We start from the raw sequence: 20272 nt of genomic DNA, 5'->3' as shown, positions 1-20272 counted from the left end.
TGCTTTGCAGTGTGGAATGGCAAAGAAATAAAAGAAATAAAAGACATTTTTAAGAGTATTGTAGGAGGTTAGGTTAGACATTCATTGCAGCCGGCATAGTAGGAGGCATAAGGAAGAGTCCTAATGACAAGATTGCTGACTCTGGCTACTTATTATTTGACATCACAGACTTTTTATATATAAAAGGTCTGTTTATCTCTCTGCATGTGAAATCTGATAAAATTATGCCTTTTGCATCTTGGACACAACACATCTAGCACATAGTCAAAACTGGGCATGAACGTAGGAACAAATGATATTAAAACATAGAACACCGGTGATGTAATTGCATTTCCTGGACCATTCCTCTTTGTAGTTCTCAATTTATAATCAGCCTACACTAGGGAAATGAAAACCAGGCATTCTCAGCCATTTATACTAATGTGAGGGGAATGGAATTAAGAATCATTTAAGTAGCTTCCACATTTTTAATAAACTTCTCCTGTGAGGATTACACGATTCTAGAAACCACTGAGGTGGAAATGAACTACTCTTCTGCCCTCTGGGTAGGCAGCTATTGTCAGTTGTAATAATCACGACTGCTCTCTGCAGTTTCCAGAATCCATTTATTCCAAGAGTACATGTTCTATGAGGCTCATCCCCAGTTTTTCACTGTTGTCTCTATGGTACCTGTATAGTGTCTGACACACAGAGAAGAGTTGGTAGTCATCATTGAAAGAGTGAAGAGAAACTTCCAGAGTTTCAAAATAAAGATAACACTTTTTTCCTCTACTTTTCCCACCTTGGCAATTACTATCATGATTCTGACAGTTACTTAGGTTTACCCCCTTTCCAAGACTTCATTTATGGTGATTTAGAGTGTACAAAAATGCTAAATGCTTATCATAGCTTGATGACATTTTTTTTCTTTCTCATCACACTGTTTTAATCAAAGCATGCTATTCTTCCATTTTTCCTCCTCACTATAATGATATCTTTTTGTTAACTTACTTCCTGTGATTTACAATAGTATTAATATTAATGTTTTAAGACTACAGGATTTCTGTACCACATCTGCCACCAGAATACCACCATCATCTACCACTGTCTCTAGATCTCCTTTATTACATTCCTCTCCTACTTAGCAAATTCAGTTTTCAGAAAAACTTTCAGGGTCTGTTAAGATCATTAATGTTAAGTGACATCATTAAAATGAGGAGATTTATTGCTATCATTTTATATGGGGCCATCGTGTTTGTGAAGTTTGTATTTAATTCTTTGGTCATCTTTCGTTTTCTTACCCCATGCTTTGATATCTGCCTTTTATGCACTGATCAAGCTCTAATGGCATCTTCTTTAATGTGTCCTCTTTGTATGTTTTTCTAGAGATTTCCATGCAATTTATCTCTGAATACTGGTTCTGTATCCCCTCTTACATACAAAATAAGTGCGTTTTAAGTTCAATGTACCACACCATTATTCCTCTACTTCTTTCCCCCATTTTATGTTTATTTTGTGTGTATGTGTGTGTGTGTCATACTACTCCCCAAATAGGGCTTCTTTCCCTTTCAAATTAGACCATTTAGTGAATCTCACAAAGCTAGTTTAAGCATGAATTTATTTAACTCTTGTTTGTTTGTAAGCTTTGTGTTACTTCTTCATATTTGAATGATATTCTAGCTGGATATAGTATTCCAGTTGAGATGTTTATTTTATCCAATGGGTTTGCTATGTCAGACTGTAGTTTCATTTGATAGATCTGCTGTGAATCTTTTATATGTATGTTTCTTTTATCTTGTTATCAAAGTATTCTATCTTTATATTTGACTTTTGTAATTTAATTACAACATATATTGGAGTACTTCTATTAGGTTTATTTTGTTTGGAACTCTAAACTTCTCTGATTTGGGTATATGATTCAATTCTGAGAGTGAGAAAGAAGTCAGTTATAATTGCCTCAACCAATTTTTTCCGTTTTCTCTTTCCTCTCCCTCAACAAGTCCTAAAACTTGAATATTATTTCTATTAAAGTTATCCCTGAAGTCTCTGATGTCCTCATTTCTTTTCATTCTTTTTGTTTCTTCTGTTCTTTATTGATTTCATGTAACTTATCTTCTAACACATTGATTGTTCTTGACTTCTGTCATTCTGCTGCTGGGTCTATGGAGTGAATTTTATTTAGTTAACCTATGAGGCTCTTCAGTTCAGTGACTTCAGATTGCATTTTTCTCATATCCATTCCTATTTTCTCTTTTTTAGAGAATTCTGTTGTCTACCTAAATGTATTGCTCATCCTTGCATTGTCACTTTCAAGTCATCATCTAACAGGCTATAGAGTTCTTGGGTCCTCAAAACCTTTGGACTTTTGTCTTCATTCATTAATTTGGGTGATCTCCTCTGCTTCTTCATTACATCTGGTGCAACTGTGAAGGCTATGTCCAAGGATCTGGTTTTGTTTGGGCATGAATAATAATAATAACAATAATGCTGGAGCGATAGCACAGGAAGTAGGGCATTTGTCTTGAATGCAGCTGACCTGCGTTCGATTCCTCCCTCCCTCTTGGAGAGCCCAGCAAGCTACTGAGAGTATCTCGTCCACACAGCAGAGTCTGGCAAGCTCCCCGTGGCATATTCGATATGCCAAAAATAGTAACAAATCTTTCAGTGGAGATGTTACTGATGCCTGCTCGAGCAAATCGATGAACAATGGGAGGACCGTACTACAGTGCTAATGATAACCTGGATAATAATTCAGTTTCATGTCACCATTCTCACACAGAGCCTTTGAAACTAAAAAAAAAAAAAGGATTCTTTCCAGCTTGGCTGCCACTCTGCAATACAAAGGGGAGCGGGCCTCTGCTGGCTCACAGCCTAATCCCATAGCCTCAGTCCCTGGGATTGGGCCAACATGCACAGCAGACCCAGTCGTTCATACTTTCTGAATCATACCTCCTCTCTGAGTCTAAGGGAATGGCCGATGCGCTGAGGGGTAGAAGATGTATTTGTTTTACCTGGAGCTGGAAACTGTCTGTCAACCACCTTAGCCTAAAATGCTGGTGGGACTCCTCTTTACCCCTGACTATGGAAGAGCACTCAGCTGCCTTGTGCCATGGCCAGGGTTAGTCTCTGTTAGTGGAGATTCATAAGGCTGTGGGTGGTTTTTCAGCCCACCATTACCTTTCTCTGGCCGCAGTCCACTTCACCCCTCCTCCAACCCTCAGGCCCTGCCAGTCAGAGTTATAATTTTCTGAATATATTTTGGTCATTATTGATCAATGAAACATGTAAAATGTTGATGCACATTTTGTTATTTCATTATATTTTGTGTCGGGATTGAAGGTAGAATCTCACTTAGTCTAACACCACCATGGTCCACTCATGTTGTTGGAAATGGTAGATTCTCATGATTTTTATATTTGAATACTATTCTTACACAAATATATCCATATATCTTACAGCCTCTTTGTTCATCCACTGATAAACACTTAGGTGGTTTGCAGGTCTTGACTCTTGTAAATCGATCTACTGTGATCATGAAATTACAGATAGTTTTTTGAATGTTTTCATTTCATTTTCTCTGGATATAATCCCACAAATGGGATCATTTTGTAATTTTGGATTATTTTCTGGATCATTTTGTAATTTTGATTTTGGAGTCCAGAGCGATAATACAGCAGTAAGGCATTTGCCTTGCCCATGGTCGACTGGGGTTTCATCCCAGGCATCCCAATTGGTCCCCTGAACACTACCAGGAGTAATTCCTGAGTACAGAGCCAAAAGTAACCTTTGAGCATCACCGGATGTGAGCCCCTAAAGCCAAAGTAAATAAATAAATAAATAATAAATAAATGCAATCATTTAAGTTTGATTTTGAGGGAGTCCTCCGTAGTGTTATCCATAGCAATTCACACTATCAGTTAGCACTATCAGCATGGTAGGTTTCCCTTTGCTTCACATCCACACCTCTGTTATCTCCTGTCTTTTTGATGACAACAATTCTGAGGTTTTATCTCACTGTAACTTTGATTTGTGTTTTTCTGCTATCTAATGATATTGAATATCTTTTCATGAACCTATTGTCCACTTATGTGTCTTCTTTAGAGACATGTCTACTCGGGTCATTATTCAGTTTTAAGAAATTATATTTTTTTCTGGGCATCATTTTATTTAAAAAAATATCATTTTATTTAAGAAATATCCAGAGTAAGATGATGATGTGGCAGGAAGACCCGCCACCTATTCATTTCAAGCTTCTAATCATATTTGCTATGAGGAAAAAAATCAAAGGAACCAATGGAGTGTCAAACATGTTGTTACAGCTCAGAAGATGATTAGATCTATTACATAATAGAATATTTCTCATAGCAGTAAGTTTAGTATGTAGAATTTTATTCATTTAAAATTTTTATTAATATATTTTTATAATAATTTAGGTGACAGAATTAAAGTAGTGTTCAAGTTTGGGGGATGGAGGCATAGGATACCACTCATTCCTACCAGCAAAGTACTAGTGACCTCCCCACATCCCGCCATGGACTCCAGTCCAATGTTCCCTCCCTCCCACCCCTGGCCTCGTTATGTGTTAATTGTTAGTTATGGTTTGGGTGCATACTGTGACCTCCCTTAACATCACCCATGTGCTCCAGGCCTCCCACTTAGGTTTCAGTGTTATTTCCTGACAGCCTATTTGTTTATTCCCCTCACCCTTGACCCCTCACCTAGAACTCTTCTATCTGTGTTCTAGTCTCTGATGTTTATTATTAACTGATATTTTCCATACCTTTGGTTTGTTTTTAGATATACTACAAATGAGTGAATTCATTTTATACTGAGCTTTCTTTCTCTGGCTAATTTTGTTCAGTACAATACTCTCAAATTCCATCCAGGTTGTTGTGAGTGGTGAGATATTATTTTTTCTAGTGACTGCATAGTATACCTTTTTATATATTTATGACTTTGCCCACGCCCTATATTTAGACATTTAGGTTGTTTCCATATCCTGACTCTTTTATTAATAACTGCGCTGAACATGGTATATATCTTCAAATTAAAGTCTTGTGTCTTGGGGATAAATACCTAGAAATAAAATAGCTAGCTTAAATAGCAGATACATTCCTAATTTTGTGAGAAGTCTCTGTGTTGTTTGCTATAGAGACTGTATTAGGTGACATTCGCACTTGCAGTGAATTCCTTTTTCACCACATCCAACATTTGCTGTTTTCAGTTGTTTTGAGTATATAGATATAGATAGATATAGGTAGATAGATAGAAATATTATAGATAGACAGGGCTAGACCGATAGCACAGTGGTAGGGCGTTTGCCTTGCACGCGGCCGGCCCAGTCGAGCCGGGTTCAATTCTTTCACCCCTCTTGGAGAGCCTGGCAAGCTACCGAGAGTATCTAGCCTGCACGCCAAAGTCTGGCAAGCTACTCGTGACATATTCAATATGCCAAACACAGTAACAACAAGTCTCACAATGGAAACATTACTGGGCCCACTCGAGCAAATCGATGAACAGCAGAAGGACAGTGACAGTGACAGACAGATATATAGATATGCCATTCTCACTCATTGGCATTCATTGGTGTTTTGATATGTATTTCATAATATGAGTGATAATGAACATGTTTTCATAGCTTGTTTGCCATCCATGTGTCTTCTTCATAGCATTGTCTGTTCATCTCTTCTTCCTATTTTTTGATGGGGTATTGATTTTTGTTGTTATTTTTTGCTGAGCTCTAAAAGTTCTTTATAGGGCTGGAATGATAGTACAGCAGGTAGGATATTTGCCTTGCACATGGCCGACCCGGGTTCGATTCCCAGCATCCCATATGGTCCCCTGAGCACCACTAGGAGTGATTCCTGAGTGCAGAGCCAGGAGTAACTCCTGTGCTTTGCCAGGTGTAACCCAAAAAGCAATAAATAAATAAATAAATAAATAAACAAACAAATGTTCTTTATAGATGTTGCATGTTGGTCTTTCATCTGAATTATCATGGACAAATACTTTTTTTCCCAGTCAGTTGAGTGTCTTTTTATTTTAGTCTGAGTTTTTTTTAAATATGGATGAAGCATTTTAAATAGTTCAAAGTCATAAGTCAATTGGGATATGAAATAATAATCAGATCAAAGATATTTACTGTCTGAGATGATCAGTATTTAATTACCACTGCCTGCAGATAGTTACTATAAACTTCTCATCATAGATAAATCTTTGTGCCTTTCTTATTTGGCACATGAAAATAATGTTCCTAAATATTTTCTGTACTATAAAATATCTTATTTCTATCGAAATGCAGTGTCTGATTTGACTAAGCTGCAATGAATGGCACATATAGTTACTCTTTACAGCTCCAAATTATTTCACTTCTTGAAAGGAATAGCTCCAGGGTAGCTCCAAGCACAACTGAACTGGCTGTCCCAGAGGCATAATTTTCTCCCCTAGGAAGTAAGACTTCAGTATATATCCTTAGAACATACAGAATATCATAAACTGCAGAGAGGAATATAGTTGACAGGATGGGAAATTAGTTGATTTTCATTTTTCTCCTTTTCATCTGGGTGTCAAATTTTCAGCCCTTTAAGCACTTCCATAGAGCAAAAGCACGTAATTTCCCTCGATAGGCAAAAGGTTTGAAAATATTCCAGTAACAGTGCAGACATTTCTGGAACAGGTGCATTCCCATCTACATTTTAAATGCAATCTAATTAAAATGCATGTGAGTCTTATATTGTAACTTTTAAAAAGGCTCTTTTTTTGTCATTAGTTTTCCATTGTGAAATACACAAAACAAAATTGACCACCATAACTATTCAAAATTGTATACTCTGGTATATGAAATACATTCACACTGTTATGGGAACAACGTCAATATATTTAATACTCCAATGTGAAGTATTCAACACACCTGGGTAGGTACTTACTTGCTGACTGTAATATACGTATATGGTCTCCAGAGCTCAGAGTCAAGAGTAAGCCCTGTGCTCTGTCAAGTATCGGTGGGTATGTGTGGGGGGGGGAGGGGAAGAAGGGGGAGGACAGTAGCAAAAATCATCCAGAAAATAAAGAAAAATAAATGAAACCCTGCGGCCATGAAACAACTCCTTCTCCTCCATCTCATATGTCCCAGGAAACTTAATCTGACTTTAGGAAGCATGCACAGGAGACCATGCAATATCTGTCTTGATTCTCATAGCATAATGTCCCCAAGATTTCTCTATGTGTTAGTATACGTAAGAATTTCTTTCCATTTTTGCGGTGGGAGACACATCTGGCAGTGCTCAGGGATCACTCCTGGTGGGCGCAAGGGACTATATAGGGTGACGGGGATCAAAACCATTATGTGCAAGGCAAGTGCCCTATCTGCTATGCTATCTCTTTGACTGCCGAACTTCTTTTCGTTTAAAGATTGAATAATATGCTAATATTCTTCTATGTTTATCCATTCATCTAACCGTGGACACTTGGGTTACATTTACTTCTTTTTTTTTCTTTTTGGGTCACACCCAGTGATGCTCAGGGATTACTCCTGGCTCTGCATTTAGGAATTACTCCTGGCGGTGCTTGGGGTACCATATGGGATGCTGGGGATCAAACATGGGTTGACTGGTTGCAAGGCAATCATCCTACCTGATGAACTATCACTCCAGCCCCTTACTTCTACTTTTTGGCTCTTGTGGATAATACTGCTGCAAACAGGGGTGTACGAACATGTTTGATACCTCAATTTCATTTCACAAAAGTGGAGTTTCTGCATTCTATGAAAAAAATCAATATCTTATTTTTTTGAAGAATCACCATACCATTTTCCAGAGGCAATGCATCAGTTTACATTCCCAAGGGTTTAATTACTACTACTGGTGAAGGGTTTTAATCACACCAACTCTTCATGAACACTTGTTTTCTAGTTTGGTTGCTTGCTAGTAGCCTTGCTAATGGGTATTAGGAGAACAAGTATTTTTAAAGTTCCCTACCCAATTTGTCTTTTTCCAACCTAATCTGCTTTGCTCTCTACCATTACACATGACTTAAAATATAAACTAAAAATTCAATTAAGTTTAGGGATTATAATTTAAACTGAACAAAACTAAACTACAGAGTTTGCTTTGTTTGGGATTTGGACACCACATTCTACTGTGCTTAGGGCTTCCTCCTGGCTCTGCACTCAAGGATCACTCCTGGCAGTATTCTAGACCATGGGGTATCAGGGATTGAACCCGTGTTGGCTGCCTGAAAAGCAAGCAACTTAACCTCTGTGCTATTATTTCTCTGGTTACTGCACTATATGATTTTAAGCCAAGAACCTACATGATGTGAGTAGTTGGCAATAAGTATAAAAGATATAAAGTTTTATATCAAAAGAATAAACAGTGAGAAAACAGTGCTCTGTAGTTAAACTGTTGCAAGTTAACAAAAAAACGATTAGTGCAATCCCCTTTTAAAATATTTTTAGGTTGCTTATTATTACATAGTAAATATCAGGTTCACTATGAAAATAATAGTTGGAAAAGACCATTTTGGACCAGAACTGAGCGTTGAAAGTAGGTAAAGGAATATCCCTGATAACCTTTCAGTATCTGAATTGCAAACCATAAGGTCCAGAAGGAAGAGAGAGAGAGAGAGAGAGAGAGAGAGAGAGAGAGAGAGAGAGAGAGAGGGAGAAGAAGGAGGAGGAGGAGGAGGAGGAGGAGGAGGAGGAGGAGGAGGAGGAGGAGGAGGAGGAGGAAGAGGAGGAGGAGGAGGAGGAGGAGGAGGAGGAGGAGGATGAAGAAGAAGAAGAAGAAGAAGAAGAAAAGTGCTTGCCACAGAAGTCCGGGATGAGGAGGGAGGGAAACTTGAAACATTGGAGGTGGGAAATATACACAGGTGAAGGGATGGGTGTTGGAATATTATATGACTGAAACCCAATCATGAAAAACTTTGTAACTGTGTATCTCACTGTGATTCAACTAAAAAAATTAATTAAAAAAATATATATCGGGTTTATGTGACTAATCTATTTCCCACTCTTTTCCCCTTCTGGAAAGCTTTCTCAGCTTCGAAACTTGACTGAACTTCTTTGTGAACCTGAAACTTTCAATTCAATAGAGCAAATGTGTCAGCAAGCCAATCTGAACTTTGGGAACCTGTGTGAAGATAGCATACGCCATGTGCGCCTCCTCCGAGCAGCAGAACTTGGCACCGAAATAGCAACCAGCTTACTGTACCATAACAATATTCTATCGGAAAAATTGAGGGATTTGCTTACCGGGGATCCAAACAAAATTAACTTAAATATGGATCAGTGAGTTCTTTTCATTGTCTTCTTCCTTGGGGAAATGGCTTCTCAAATTATCAATAGGCTTCTGTCAACATCTTCCTCTCTTCTGTTCGACTCCAGGTTTTTGGAAAAGGCATTGCAAATGAATTACTTGGAAAATATCACACGGTTGATGCCCACCATGGAGGCTGTGTTGCATGTCAATAGCAGCAGAGACGCTTCTGGAAGGCCAGGTGTTTCCCTGTTTATTTTTTAAATTCTGTCCTATTAGAATGGGTGAGATGTGAGATGTTCATACAGCAGTTTTAAGAAAGACTTTTTTTTTTATTAAGTTTCCCAATATAAAATATATCTGTATTGCTCTTTCCCTCACACGTGTGAAGCCTGAAGCTTTCAAATGTGGCTGCTTGTCTAAAGTAAACACAAGCAACCTAGAAGAAAATAAAATAGGGAGGTTTTATTTCATAGCCAAGAGACATTCAAAAATTTACCCAGTTAGGCCATTTGCCTTTTGTTTCTCTGACATCTTAAAGTGCATTAGGCAGTCCATTGCAAGAGCTAAGATAAAATATATTTACTTTCATGTGAATAATCTGATTTTAAAAAATTCAAATGTGCTATCTACAGAAATCACCATTCAGAACGTCCTATTAGTATTCGCAACACGAGCATCATGAAATTCACTTCTTCTTTGCATAATACCTCAATACTGGAAAAAAGAACATTCAGGATTTTAGACAACAGACAGCCAAAAAATTGAAAGGACACTAAGTCCAAAAATAAAACATTTTTTTCCTAAGGGATAGGGTGTAAAGAAATTGAAAGGCATTTACAGAATAGAGATTTCAATCTGCTAAAATGAAGTATAAATTTCTACTTAAAATTTATTTAAAAAATTTTGTTATGCATTAGAAGATCCAGAGATGAAATTATCATGATCACTATCCCTTAAAGCTTGGAGTTAAATGTGTTGTATTTAAAATTGAGAAAATGATTGTGGAAGTCTTTATGAACTGTAGTACACTAGGCAAACTTAAGAAACATGCATTGTGACATTATGTGATAGCAAACCTTGTACCAAATTAACAATGTAATGAAATTTGAGGTTAAAAGATTTTTGATGCCAAGAATAACACATCCACAAAGCATTTTGAATGTGTGTGATTTCATAAATCAGAAGAATATATGTAGTACACATAATTCACTTCATACAAAGTACATTATGTGGTCAAAGTCTGTGAGAAAGTCTTATTTTTAATTCACCTTGCTTCATAGCTGTCTATTTAAAATTTATAAACTCAGAGCAATCTGCTATTGTGGGTTAATGATATTATAAAAGAAGGAAGTCTAAATCAGATAGACATAGATCCTAAATATGCAAAGTTTGCTCAAACTGGGAAACATCTGTTCCTGGCATAAAGCACAAATGTTGAATTATATGTATTGTTTATAAGGTTTCTCTATGTTAGTACTACCAAAAAGAGTTGCATTGCCACTAACATGTGACTTTTATGTATATGTGCAGGCCAGTTAATAGAATTGTTTAAAAACGTTCAAGAGCTGAGAGAAGAACTAAGGAGAACAACGGTACTGTCCAATAGAAGTATTGACAATTTGCTGGCCATTCCTATCCCTGATAACCGAGCTGAGGTAAGGCACAATATATTCTACTAGAACCCAGGTTTAGAAATAGAAACAGCATTTAATATTTGTTGACCACTTATCTGTAAAATACTGAGAAACTGCATACAAAATCTAGTAGATGTATCATAGCACAAGTGATAAATTGGAATCCTACTTCTGATGTAAAGATACAAGTAAAATTCTGAAGCAAGAATCAAGTTACTCTGTGCTTCTTTCCATAATTATCTTTATCTTTCCTCTGGTCTCTTTTGTCCTTTATTTGGTTGGTAGGTTTTTGTTTCTTAATGTGAGATTTACAAAGTTGTAATCAAACAATAGAGTTTGTGGTATATCATGTTCCAACTCCAATCCCACCAGTATTTGTATCTCTTTACCAGAGATCCCAGGTTCCCTTCCACTGCTCCCCCCACCCCAACCTATCTCCTTCACAGGAACTTCTTAAAAGTTTAATTATTGTACTTTGGGGCCCATGCTTACAGTATTGTTGATTCTACTGACTAGTGAGGACCCTGATCCTTACCTCTATGTTACCTCCAGACTGCCTCTTCTTAACCCTGCCCTCCAATTCTCTCCTTCTCTGGCATTTACATAACCTAGTAATCTAGGCCCAATGTATTTTCTGTCTTTGATAACTTCTGTTTATTTTCTTGATGTCTTATTCTATATACCACAGATTCATGAGAATATCCTGTATTTGTCATTGTCCAGCTTTACCCTCAAATAATCTTCTAAACTAGGCAGTGTGGTCAATAGTTATTTATATGTAGTTTAACAATCAACTTATATGAGGTAAATTTTCCCACTTTTTTTTTTGATGATTTGAGTCACATTTCAGTAGCCTAACACTTGGGGAAGAACAGAGATTATTTGTAATTTGCTACAAATAAAATAAAAATAAACCCATATTTTCACTTTTTAAAAGTCCCCAGACAAGATACTGTATAGAAAATAGATGTGGTCAGGGAACTTTGGATAAATTTGTTGGGTTTAACAAATACTTTTGGTGTGAAATGAATAATGCATTTCCTCATAGGCTTATAATAGGGTTTTCCACTTGAAATGTCTTATCTTTTATCCCTTTTCCAAGTCCATTGTATAGAAGTGTCATAGACATTTTCCAAAAGAGCTGTCAAGATTAAAACCTCTTCCCTCCAAAATTTAGGTGTGACAGAGTGTATAATTTCTAAGCACAGACCAGCTGTTCTTCAATATTTGATCAAGTTTCTAAAAAGACTTTAAGACTGTATTTGGAAAGTATTTAGGTTTACAGTGTCAATGTAATTGGTTTCCCCATATGAAAATTAAAACTGCTTTGTCTTCCCTTTTATCCACTTGATCCAGCAAATATGTATCCACCCTTTGATTTGACCTCTCTGCTCAATTGATTCTCTGATCTAATTTCAGTCATTGTCTTTCTTCTGAAACGCAGATTTGTTTTAATATATAAAAATATGTAAATGGAGAATGTATATTCTTCCGATGTTCAAAAGGGAAAAAAAAGAAAAAGTTTCTATAATCTTAAACTTTGTAAAGTTTTCTCTTTATTTTCAGCTCGGTCACAGTAGAGATGACATCTCCCTTCCCATTTTCACACCTCCCTTTCACACAAGCCTCACTGTCCAGGATGGTTAATTCACAGGATTGTGTGATCCTGGGCTTTGTACTTTGCTTTTCATCTCTAGACCTCGGGGTTTATTGTATGAGATTGCAGCTTCAAATCATTATAAAAATGAAATGCAAAAGCAAGTTTTAATGAAATGCAATTTGAATAAACTAAGAGTAAAATTTTAAAGGCAATATGAGATTTCAACTAGCAATTTCCCCAGACTAATTCCGAATGAATGATCTTTCCTAACACCAGCAAGCACCCTGTTGTTTAAGTGGAAAAAGCCCAGAATCTTCCCACTCTCTTCTTTGTCTCCTTTTCACATCTATTCCTTGAACAATTTCTCGTTCCAGTAAATAGTGGACACTTAATAGTTCTTGATGGGAATCAGTGCCTTAAGAAAAAACTTTTGACTTTGAGAATAACTGGTTACATTTTTATTTGAAGTCTTTGAGTGTAAGAAAACCCTCTGAAATGAACATATGTCTTTTTTCCAACTTGCAGATTATTTCTCGTGTGTTCTGGTTGCATTCTTGTGATGCTAATGGAACCAATCCCAACATGGAAGATGTGGTGAAGGAGTTCTGTAGCCTTCCTCTTCCTGAGAGGTCCCGGCAGTCCTACCTCATTGCAATCACTCTTCTTCACTATTTAGATATTCACAACTTCGCGTACAAGGCAAGTTCATGTTGATGAAATATTTTTATATTTTTGGTTTAATATAAGGATGTTTTATTATACATGTAGTAGGTAACTACGTACTACTATAAGGGACGAGATTCATTTATACAACCTTTATTTTCAAACAAAATGGGACCTTAGAAATCATATCTTGCAAATCTGCACATTTTATAGGTAAGGAAATTAACATTAATGCCTTATTAACTCTCGGTTTGTATATCCAAGACCAGGTATTCAGCTTAATATATGCTATAATAAAATATGAAAGTTTTAGTAACAATGTTTTTCTCTTGAAGTCAAACCAGAAGTGACACAGCTGACTTATGCTGTTGCCACATTAGAGCAAATAGGATAAAAGGTTTTAGAACATGCTACAAAAAATCTAGGTCTGAGTCATTATCCCACATCATTATTTCTAAAATGGCCTATTAACTGGCCTCCTGGCCCCCACACTTGCTCCCTTCCCAGCAATGCCCTCCAACACCAGAGTGATCCTTTCAAATCTTAGGTCACATGAAGCCCCACTGCTCAACACCATGCAGGGGCTTCCTGTTTTATCCACATAAACCTCCACATCTTACAAGTGTCCCATGATCCGTACAACTTCCCATCTCAGATTCCTAGTCTGGCTTTACATCTCCCTGCCCCAGTAGCTCTTGCCCCCACTCCAGGAGGTGCCCTTCTCATAATTTGAAAGGCGATTTCACTCACTTCCTTTGTGACTTTATCATTAAGACCCCTTGACCTCTTAAAAACGCAACCAATCTCTCACCTACTGCACTCTTAAGCTTCCTTTCCCTGCCCGTCTAGTGTGCTCTTGTGCTTCTAACACGCTATATGTTTTAGTCTTCATTTTCATTATTCATCTTCCGTCCACCCCATTAGGATGTAAGCTCCACAAGAGCTGCTTTGCTCACTGGAGCATTTCAAAAGTCAAGAAGAGTGCCAGGCCCACTGAGGAACTCACAAATACCCTTAAATGGTTCTTTTATATAAAGCAACACCGAAAATGCATATGAATCGAAATGATGAATTCTATCCAGCTAAAATCAGCTTTCTATATCACAATGCCTTTGCAGAGAAGATTTCACAGTAACTGTTTCTGGTTGAGTCTAGCAGTCAATTGCGCAAGACCATTCCCAATTGGGTTTTTTTCTTTTCTTTTCTTTTCTTTTCTTTTCTTTTCTTTTCTTTTCTTTTTTTTTTTTTTTTGTGTGTGTGTGGCAACTAGAAATAACAACAGTGACAAAAATGTCTGCTCATTACTCAATTTATTTAACAACACTAAAAGTGTGCTTAGAATCCTGGAAGAAAAGCAAATACTTTGATTCTAACCAAGAAGATTCCAAGCCTCATTAGTATCTGTGCTATTGAGGCAGCTATGTTCCTTTGACAATCTCCCACTGAGTCTGAGACTCATAATGAGGGTCTTTAATGCTCTTCTTCTTGCAAAGAGCTTCCATTCTTTTGGACCTCAGGCATCTTTCCCCTCTACCTATAACTTTAATTTATTCCCCTTTGTCTTGTTTTTACTCTCCTTTGGAGTGCTATCTTAGGAAGACCTCGTCTACTTTCTTTGCAAAACTCTTCCTATACTCTAGTGCTTAACCTTTTGTCAGTTGGCTGATTTGGGATATTTTCTCCAGACCTCCCGGAATAGTAGGATAGTAACAGTATTTGCACCAACGAGCCTTTATCACCTTGACCAATCCTGAGAACATAGCAGTATTCAACATATTTAATGTAAATAAATAATTGAATGAGGGGATTAAAATTATTATAAAATTTTAAAAGATTTTCAGTGTTTCTTTCTGCAACAGAAAAACATTATAAGATTGTGACTAAGTCTAAAAAAAAGTAAGAGTTTTTTGAGAGAGCTCTTCTGACTTTCAGGAGCACATGCTGTGATTTTTGAACAATAGCACCTAGGAGCAGTTTTATAATTTATATCTTTCTTTTTGATATTTAAAATCATTTATGTGAGGCAACACTATTGGGTTTAATTTTATATCACAAAATGCACTCGTTTTAAGTGAACAATTCAATGAAATTTTCAGCAAATATGTAGAATCTTAGAATTATGATCACAGTATAATTTTATTTGTTTTTGTTTGTTTGTTTTCTGTATTGATGGAACATTGATTAGCATTATAATATATGTTTTATAAGTACCCTTTCATAAGTTCGTGGTGTGTACAGGGCATTATAAACCATGTAGCACATTCATAAAATTCTTCTATGAGTCATACAAATTTCTAATTCTAGAAAGTTGAGAAAAACCTTGCCCTAAGCAGATAGAAGGCATGATTTTATATTATTTACCAGCAAGAAAGATGTAGTGATGACTAGATGGCTAACACATTCTTAGTGTGGTTCAGATATGGCCATCAAGGGTCGATGTATTTCTACTGCTGTCTATTGGACCTCCTCCATCATTACCCATTCCAATTTAGCAAGTTCAGTTCTGTGATACAAACCCAAGATTTGGTTTTGTTTGTTTTCTTTTGTTTTTGTTTCATTGATGAATGAGGTCACCCAGTATTTCTCTTTTGCTGTATGACATATTTCCCTGGATTCTCACCTTCCAATTTCATTCCTATAGCAGTAAATGGTGAAATGTAGGGAATGCCATATCACAGTCTAATTTAATTTATTATTACTTATTTTTTTTGCCATATCCAGTATGCTCAGGGATTACTCCTGACTCTTCACTCAGGAATCACTACTGTTGGAGTTTGGGGAACCATATGCAGTAGTGGGGATTGAACCTTGATTGGGTTTCAATCAAGACAAGTGCCTGATCAACTATATTCTCTTTCTGGTCCATACTCTAATTTTAGAATGTGTCCATCAACTTCAAAAGAAACTTTATGGTTATCTGCATTCTACTTATAACCTCAAGTCCAGGTGACTTCTACTCTATTTTCTGTGTATAGCACTTCTTTATTTAGAGATCTCATACAAATAAACTTGGATACTATGCCGACTTTGTGTTGAAATTTTTGCAATTAGTATAATATTTTTGAATTTCATATATTGTAACTAATATCAGTATATCACTTATTTTTATTAGTAAACAATACTTCATTTTAAAGTAGGACATTCTGTGCATCCATTCACATAGATTGCTTCTACTTCTTGGCTATTGCATGTATTACTACTAGGGATAAAAAAAATTCATGTAGATAGATGTTGCAGTTATTTTTGGTAAGTATGTAAAATGGAGCTGCTAGATTATATGGTAACTTTGTGTATTAGCTAATAAATAAACTACCACATTATTTTCCAAAATGATTATACCTTCTAGTACACCCAGCAATAATGTGTGATGGTTCCAGTTTCTCACATAATTAATTTCTTTTTTATCATATTTTTGTTAGGTGTTTGTACCTAGAGAAGATCAAAAACCAGTAGAAAAAATGATAGAGCTCTTCATGAGATTGAAAGAAATTCTCAATCAGATGGCTTCCGGCACACGTCCACTACTAGACAAAATGAGATCCTTGACACAAATGCATCTACCCAAAAGTGTTCCATTAACACAGGTAGAAAAGTCACCTGGTGATGTTCTTATTGGAAAATTCCTTTTGTCATATTAAGTTTATTTGAAGTTAGTTATCACATCCAGATATGAGCATAGTACATTGTAAAAATGTGCAGAAAAGATCTTTTAACAGCACTTTTCTGTCATTCAAATTAGTGACATTTTAGTGTTCTGCATTTACATTTGGAAATATGTTTAAAGGGAGTATTGCAAACTAACAGAATACTCTAATCATCGATGGGTTTTCTCTCTCAATATTGTGTTTTTTTAGCATTTCTGTCATTAACTGGAATACAACATAACTTAATATCTCACAGGCAATGTACAGAAGTAACCGGATGAACACACCACAGGGATCCTTTAGTACCATCTCTCAAGCACTGTGTTCCCAGGGCATCACCACTGAGTATTTAACTGCCTTGCTGCCCTCTTCCCAGCGACGAAGAGGCAACAGCACCAAAGATTTATTGACTTACAATTTAAGCAAAGAGCAAGTAGCTTCAAAATATGGAATTCCCTTACATACCAGTGAGTATAATTCCAAAATCAACATGCTTATGATCACAAATCACAAATCACAACCATCCTGTTATTTGTCGATTGCCTTGAGCAGGCCCCAGTAACGTGTCTTTGTCCTAGCCCTGAGAATTTTTTTTTAGAAAGTGCCATATTCAAGGCTCTTTCAGAGTTAGGAGAATGAGACTCTTCATTGTTACTGGTATTTGGCATATTGGGTACGCCACGGGGAGTTTGCCAGATTCTGCCGTGTGGGCAGGTTACATTCCGTAGCCTGACAGTTTGTCTAAAGTAGGAATGAGATGATAAGATCTCGGCAAATACGGCCACGCGCTTCTGGGAGCTGGGTTTTATAGTCTCTGAATCTTGGCCGTTGATGGGATTACACAGCACCAGGGGGCCAGTTGGTGGGTGTGACCCCCGCCTACTGGAATTTGGAGGATCTGGGTGGAGGATGCTCAACCCCAATCCGAGTAGGCTTGGAGATCTCGGCCCCGGAACCTGCATGGCTTTGTCCCTCTGCCAGTACCTTCATGTGTGCAGAGAGTGGTCTCAGCATGGTGGTGGCTGGATCTGGAGGTTTTCGGCTGCCGGAGCCCTGGTCGGAGCGGGGAGGAAAACTCAACCCGCTCCCCTCCAAGGGGCCCCGGCGAGGACAGCCAGGTGCAGGGGCAGGAGACTCTAAGCTGTTCTCTTCCGGGAGCTGGGTTTTATAGTCTCTGAATCTTGGCCATTGATGGGATTGCACGGCGCCAGGGGGCTTATGATCACCTCCTAACTATGTCTTTATGTTAGAATAAAAGCAGAAGATACATGTCAAGCCTGTTACATATATTATTCACTCATTCATTCTTTGCAACAATATATGAATGGCACGTTACTATCCATTTTAATAAAGGAGAATTAAGGGCAATGAGATCAAATAACCTGACCTGAGTCACCCAACAAGGAGTGATCAGAATTGTGATTTGAACCCAGGAAGTCTACTCAATTTCCAGCTTCTTAACCACAGCACTTAGAATTTGCCGTTCCAACTATACCTCCTTTGCAAAGGGCACACATTTGAAGTTAAGAAGGGTTAAGAAAAATATTCTAGAATTGGAAGTTTGTTTCACATAGAAGAGCTTTGTGAGTGCAGTAGGACAACCTATGTTCAGTGGCACCTCAAAGTCATTTAACTGACTATAACCATGAGATGCAAAATACAACCAACCAGGTGAGGGCTTCCAAATAAAATGTTAAAGATTAGTATGGTGTGTAAATGGATTCATTGAACAAATGTTCATTAAACAACTCTTTCATACCTGGAACTATCTCAGAGGCAGATTTTTTTGGTATGTCTTTCAGAAATTAAGTGTCAATGAGCTATACTTAGAAGAAATTATGAAATGTGGTTTTCAACCTTATTACTTGGAAAAATATCATCACTCACTATTGGCTTGCTTATCAGGATAGGCTTTCACACCTACAAAAGATTCGCTGCTCTGCTTTCTTACTTTGGTACCAGATGCCTCACACTTGTTAATCATAAGGAAAGTGCTAACACATGACTTTTGGGTGTAAAAGTAAAGTAAAGTAAAGGCCCTCCCGTTGTTCATCGATTTGCTCGAGCAGGCCCAGTAACGTCTCCATTGGAGACTTTGTTGTTACTGTGTTTGGCATATCGAATATGACACGGGGAGCTTGCCAGGCTCTGCCGTGCGTGCGAGATACTCTCGGTAGCTTGCCGGGCTCTCCGAGAGGGGCGGAGGAATCAAACTCGGGTCGGTCATGTTGGCTGCGTGCAAGGCAAACACCCTACCGCTGTGCTATCATCTTTGTTAATTTACCACGAAGAAATAAATTTTAAATAAATATAGATACTGAATGATTTTATGCCACTTTTTTCTTCCAGCACCATTTTGCTTCTCCCTTTATAAAGACATCATTAACATGCCTGCTGGACCTGTGATTTGGGCTTTCTTGAAACCTATGTTGCTGGGAAAAATCCTGTATGCGCCATACACCCCCACCACAAAAGCAATAATGGAAAAGGTTTGACCATTCTAACTAAAAGTTTTGTTGCATATTAAGGCAATTTTTAAAGTAGTAAACTTCCATATGTACCCTACCTGACTCAGATCTTTTTGCTTGACACTCTTCTAAAGGATTTTTTGATAGTAAATTATTCTCAGCTTTTGCCTCCTGTATGTCATTTATGTTTTTATATATAAAGAATGTAGATTTCATGGTAACACTCTGAAAAGAAATTAATCATGTTACACTGGGAATAAGTTTAGTTGAAACAAGACCTCAGGTATTAAAATTTATCTCCAAAAGCCTCAGTCTTAAAGTACATAAAAATAGTGACACCAGACAAAAGAATGTTGGAAAACTGTAAATTTAGATTGAACAAAAACTGCTTTTCCATAACACATTCTTGGCGCTATATTTGATGGTGCAACTTAACATTTTGTTTGTATAGTGAGGATAGATAATATTATGACTAGTAGCCATATTTACTGCATAACTAATTTAACCATGATATAATTCTCCTTTCACTTATAAAGTTGGTTTTAATGATTTGAATTGTAAGTTTAATGTGTTTTAAATGATAATGTAAAGATTAAAAGAACATTTATTTTATCATTTGTCAGTCAGTTATAGTTTCTGTAGATGAAAACTTATGTAAAAATTAATGAGTTTACTGTTGACTTCTACAATTTTCTTGTTTTGTGTGTGTGTGTGTGTTACTACTCATTTGTTTTACTATTACTCACTTCAATATAACTTGGCATCACTGAAGTCATACACATGCTAAATGTGGTCTATTTTTTTCTATTCTTTTTGTTTGGCATACAGTTTTTCTTATTCTTCCCTGCTGTTCTTGTGCATCCTTTCATGGGAACTAGATGTTACATTCAAGAGAGTGTTTTTCTAAAATCTATGCACATTTTTGGGGGAAGGGGGTTCATACCCGGTGATGCACAGGTGTTACTCCTGGCTCTGCACTCAGGAATTACTCCTGGCACTGCTCAGGGGACCATATGGGATACTAGGA

The 20272-nt window shown here is 37.1% G+C and overlaps 1 protein-coding gene across 1 annotated transcript in view; it reads left to right on the top strand.

The window, feature by feature from the left end:
• The window catches only part of ABCA12 (ATP binding cassette subfamily A member 12), a 194711-nt gene that overhangs the window by 99811 nt on the left and 74628 nt on the right, over positions 1-20272 (top strand). The window contains exons 12-18 of the mRNA XM_056111825.1: positions 9009-9265; positions 9362-9474; positions 10767-10891; positions 12996-13169; positions 16553-16717; positions 17034-17244; positions 19127-19266. Coding sequence (XP_055967800.1) covers positions 9009-9265; positions 9362-9474; positions 10767-10891; positions 12996-13169; positions 16553-16717; positions 17034-17244; positions 19127-19266 — 1185 coding nt within the window. The remainder of the gene's footprint in view (positions 1-9008; positions 9266-9361; positions 9475-10766; positions 10892-12995; positions 13170-16552; positions 16718-17033; positions 17245-19126; positions 19267-20272) is intronic.

The sequence above is a fragment of the Sorex fumeus genome, unplaced genomic scaffold, assembly GCF_029834395.1.
Source record: "Sorex fumeus unplaced genomic scaffold, SorFum_2.1 ptg000014l, whole genome shotgun sequence".
Lineage (NCBI taxonomy): Eukaryota > Metazoa > Chordata > Mammalia > Eulipotyphla > Soricidae > Sorex > Sorex fumeus.
This window is presented reverse-complemented; position numbering and strand designations above follow the sequence as displayed.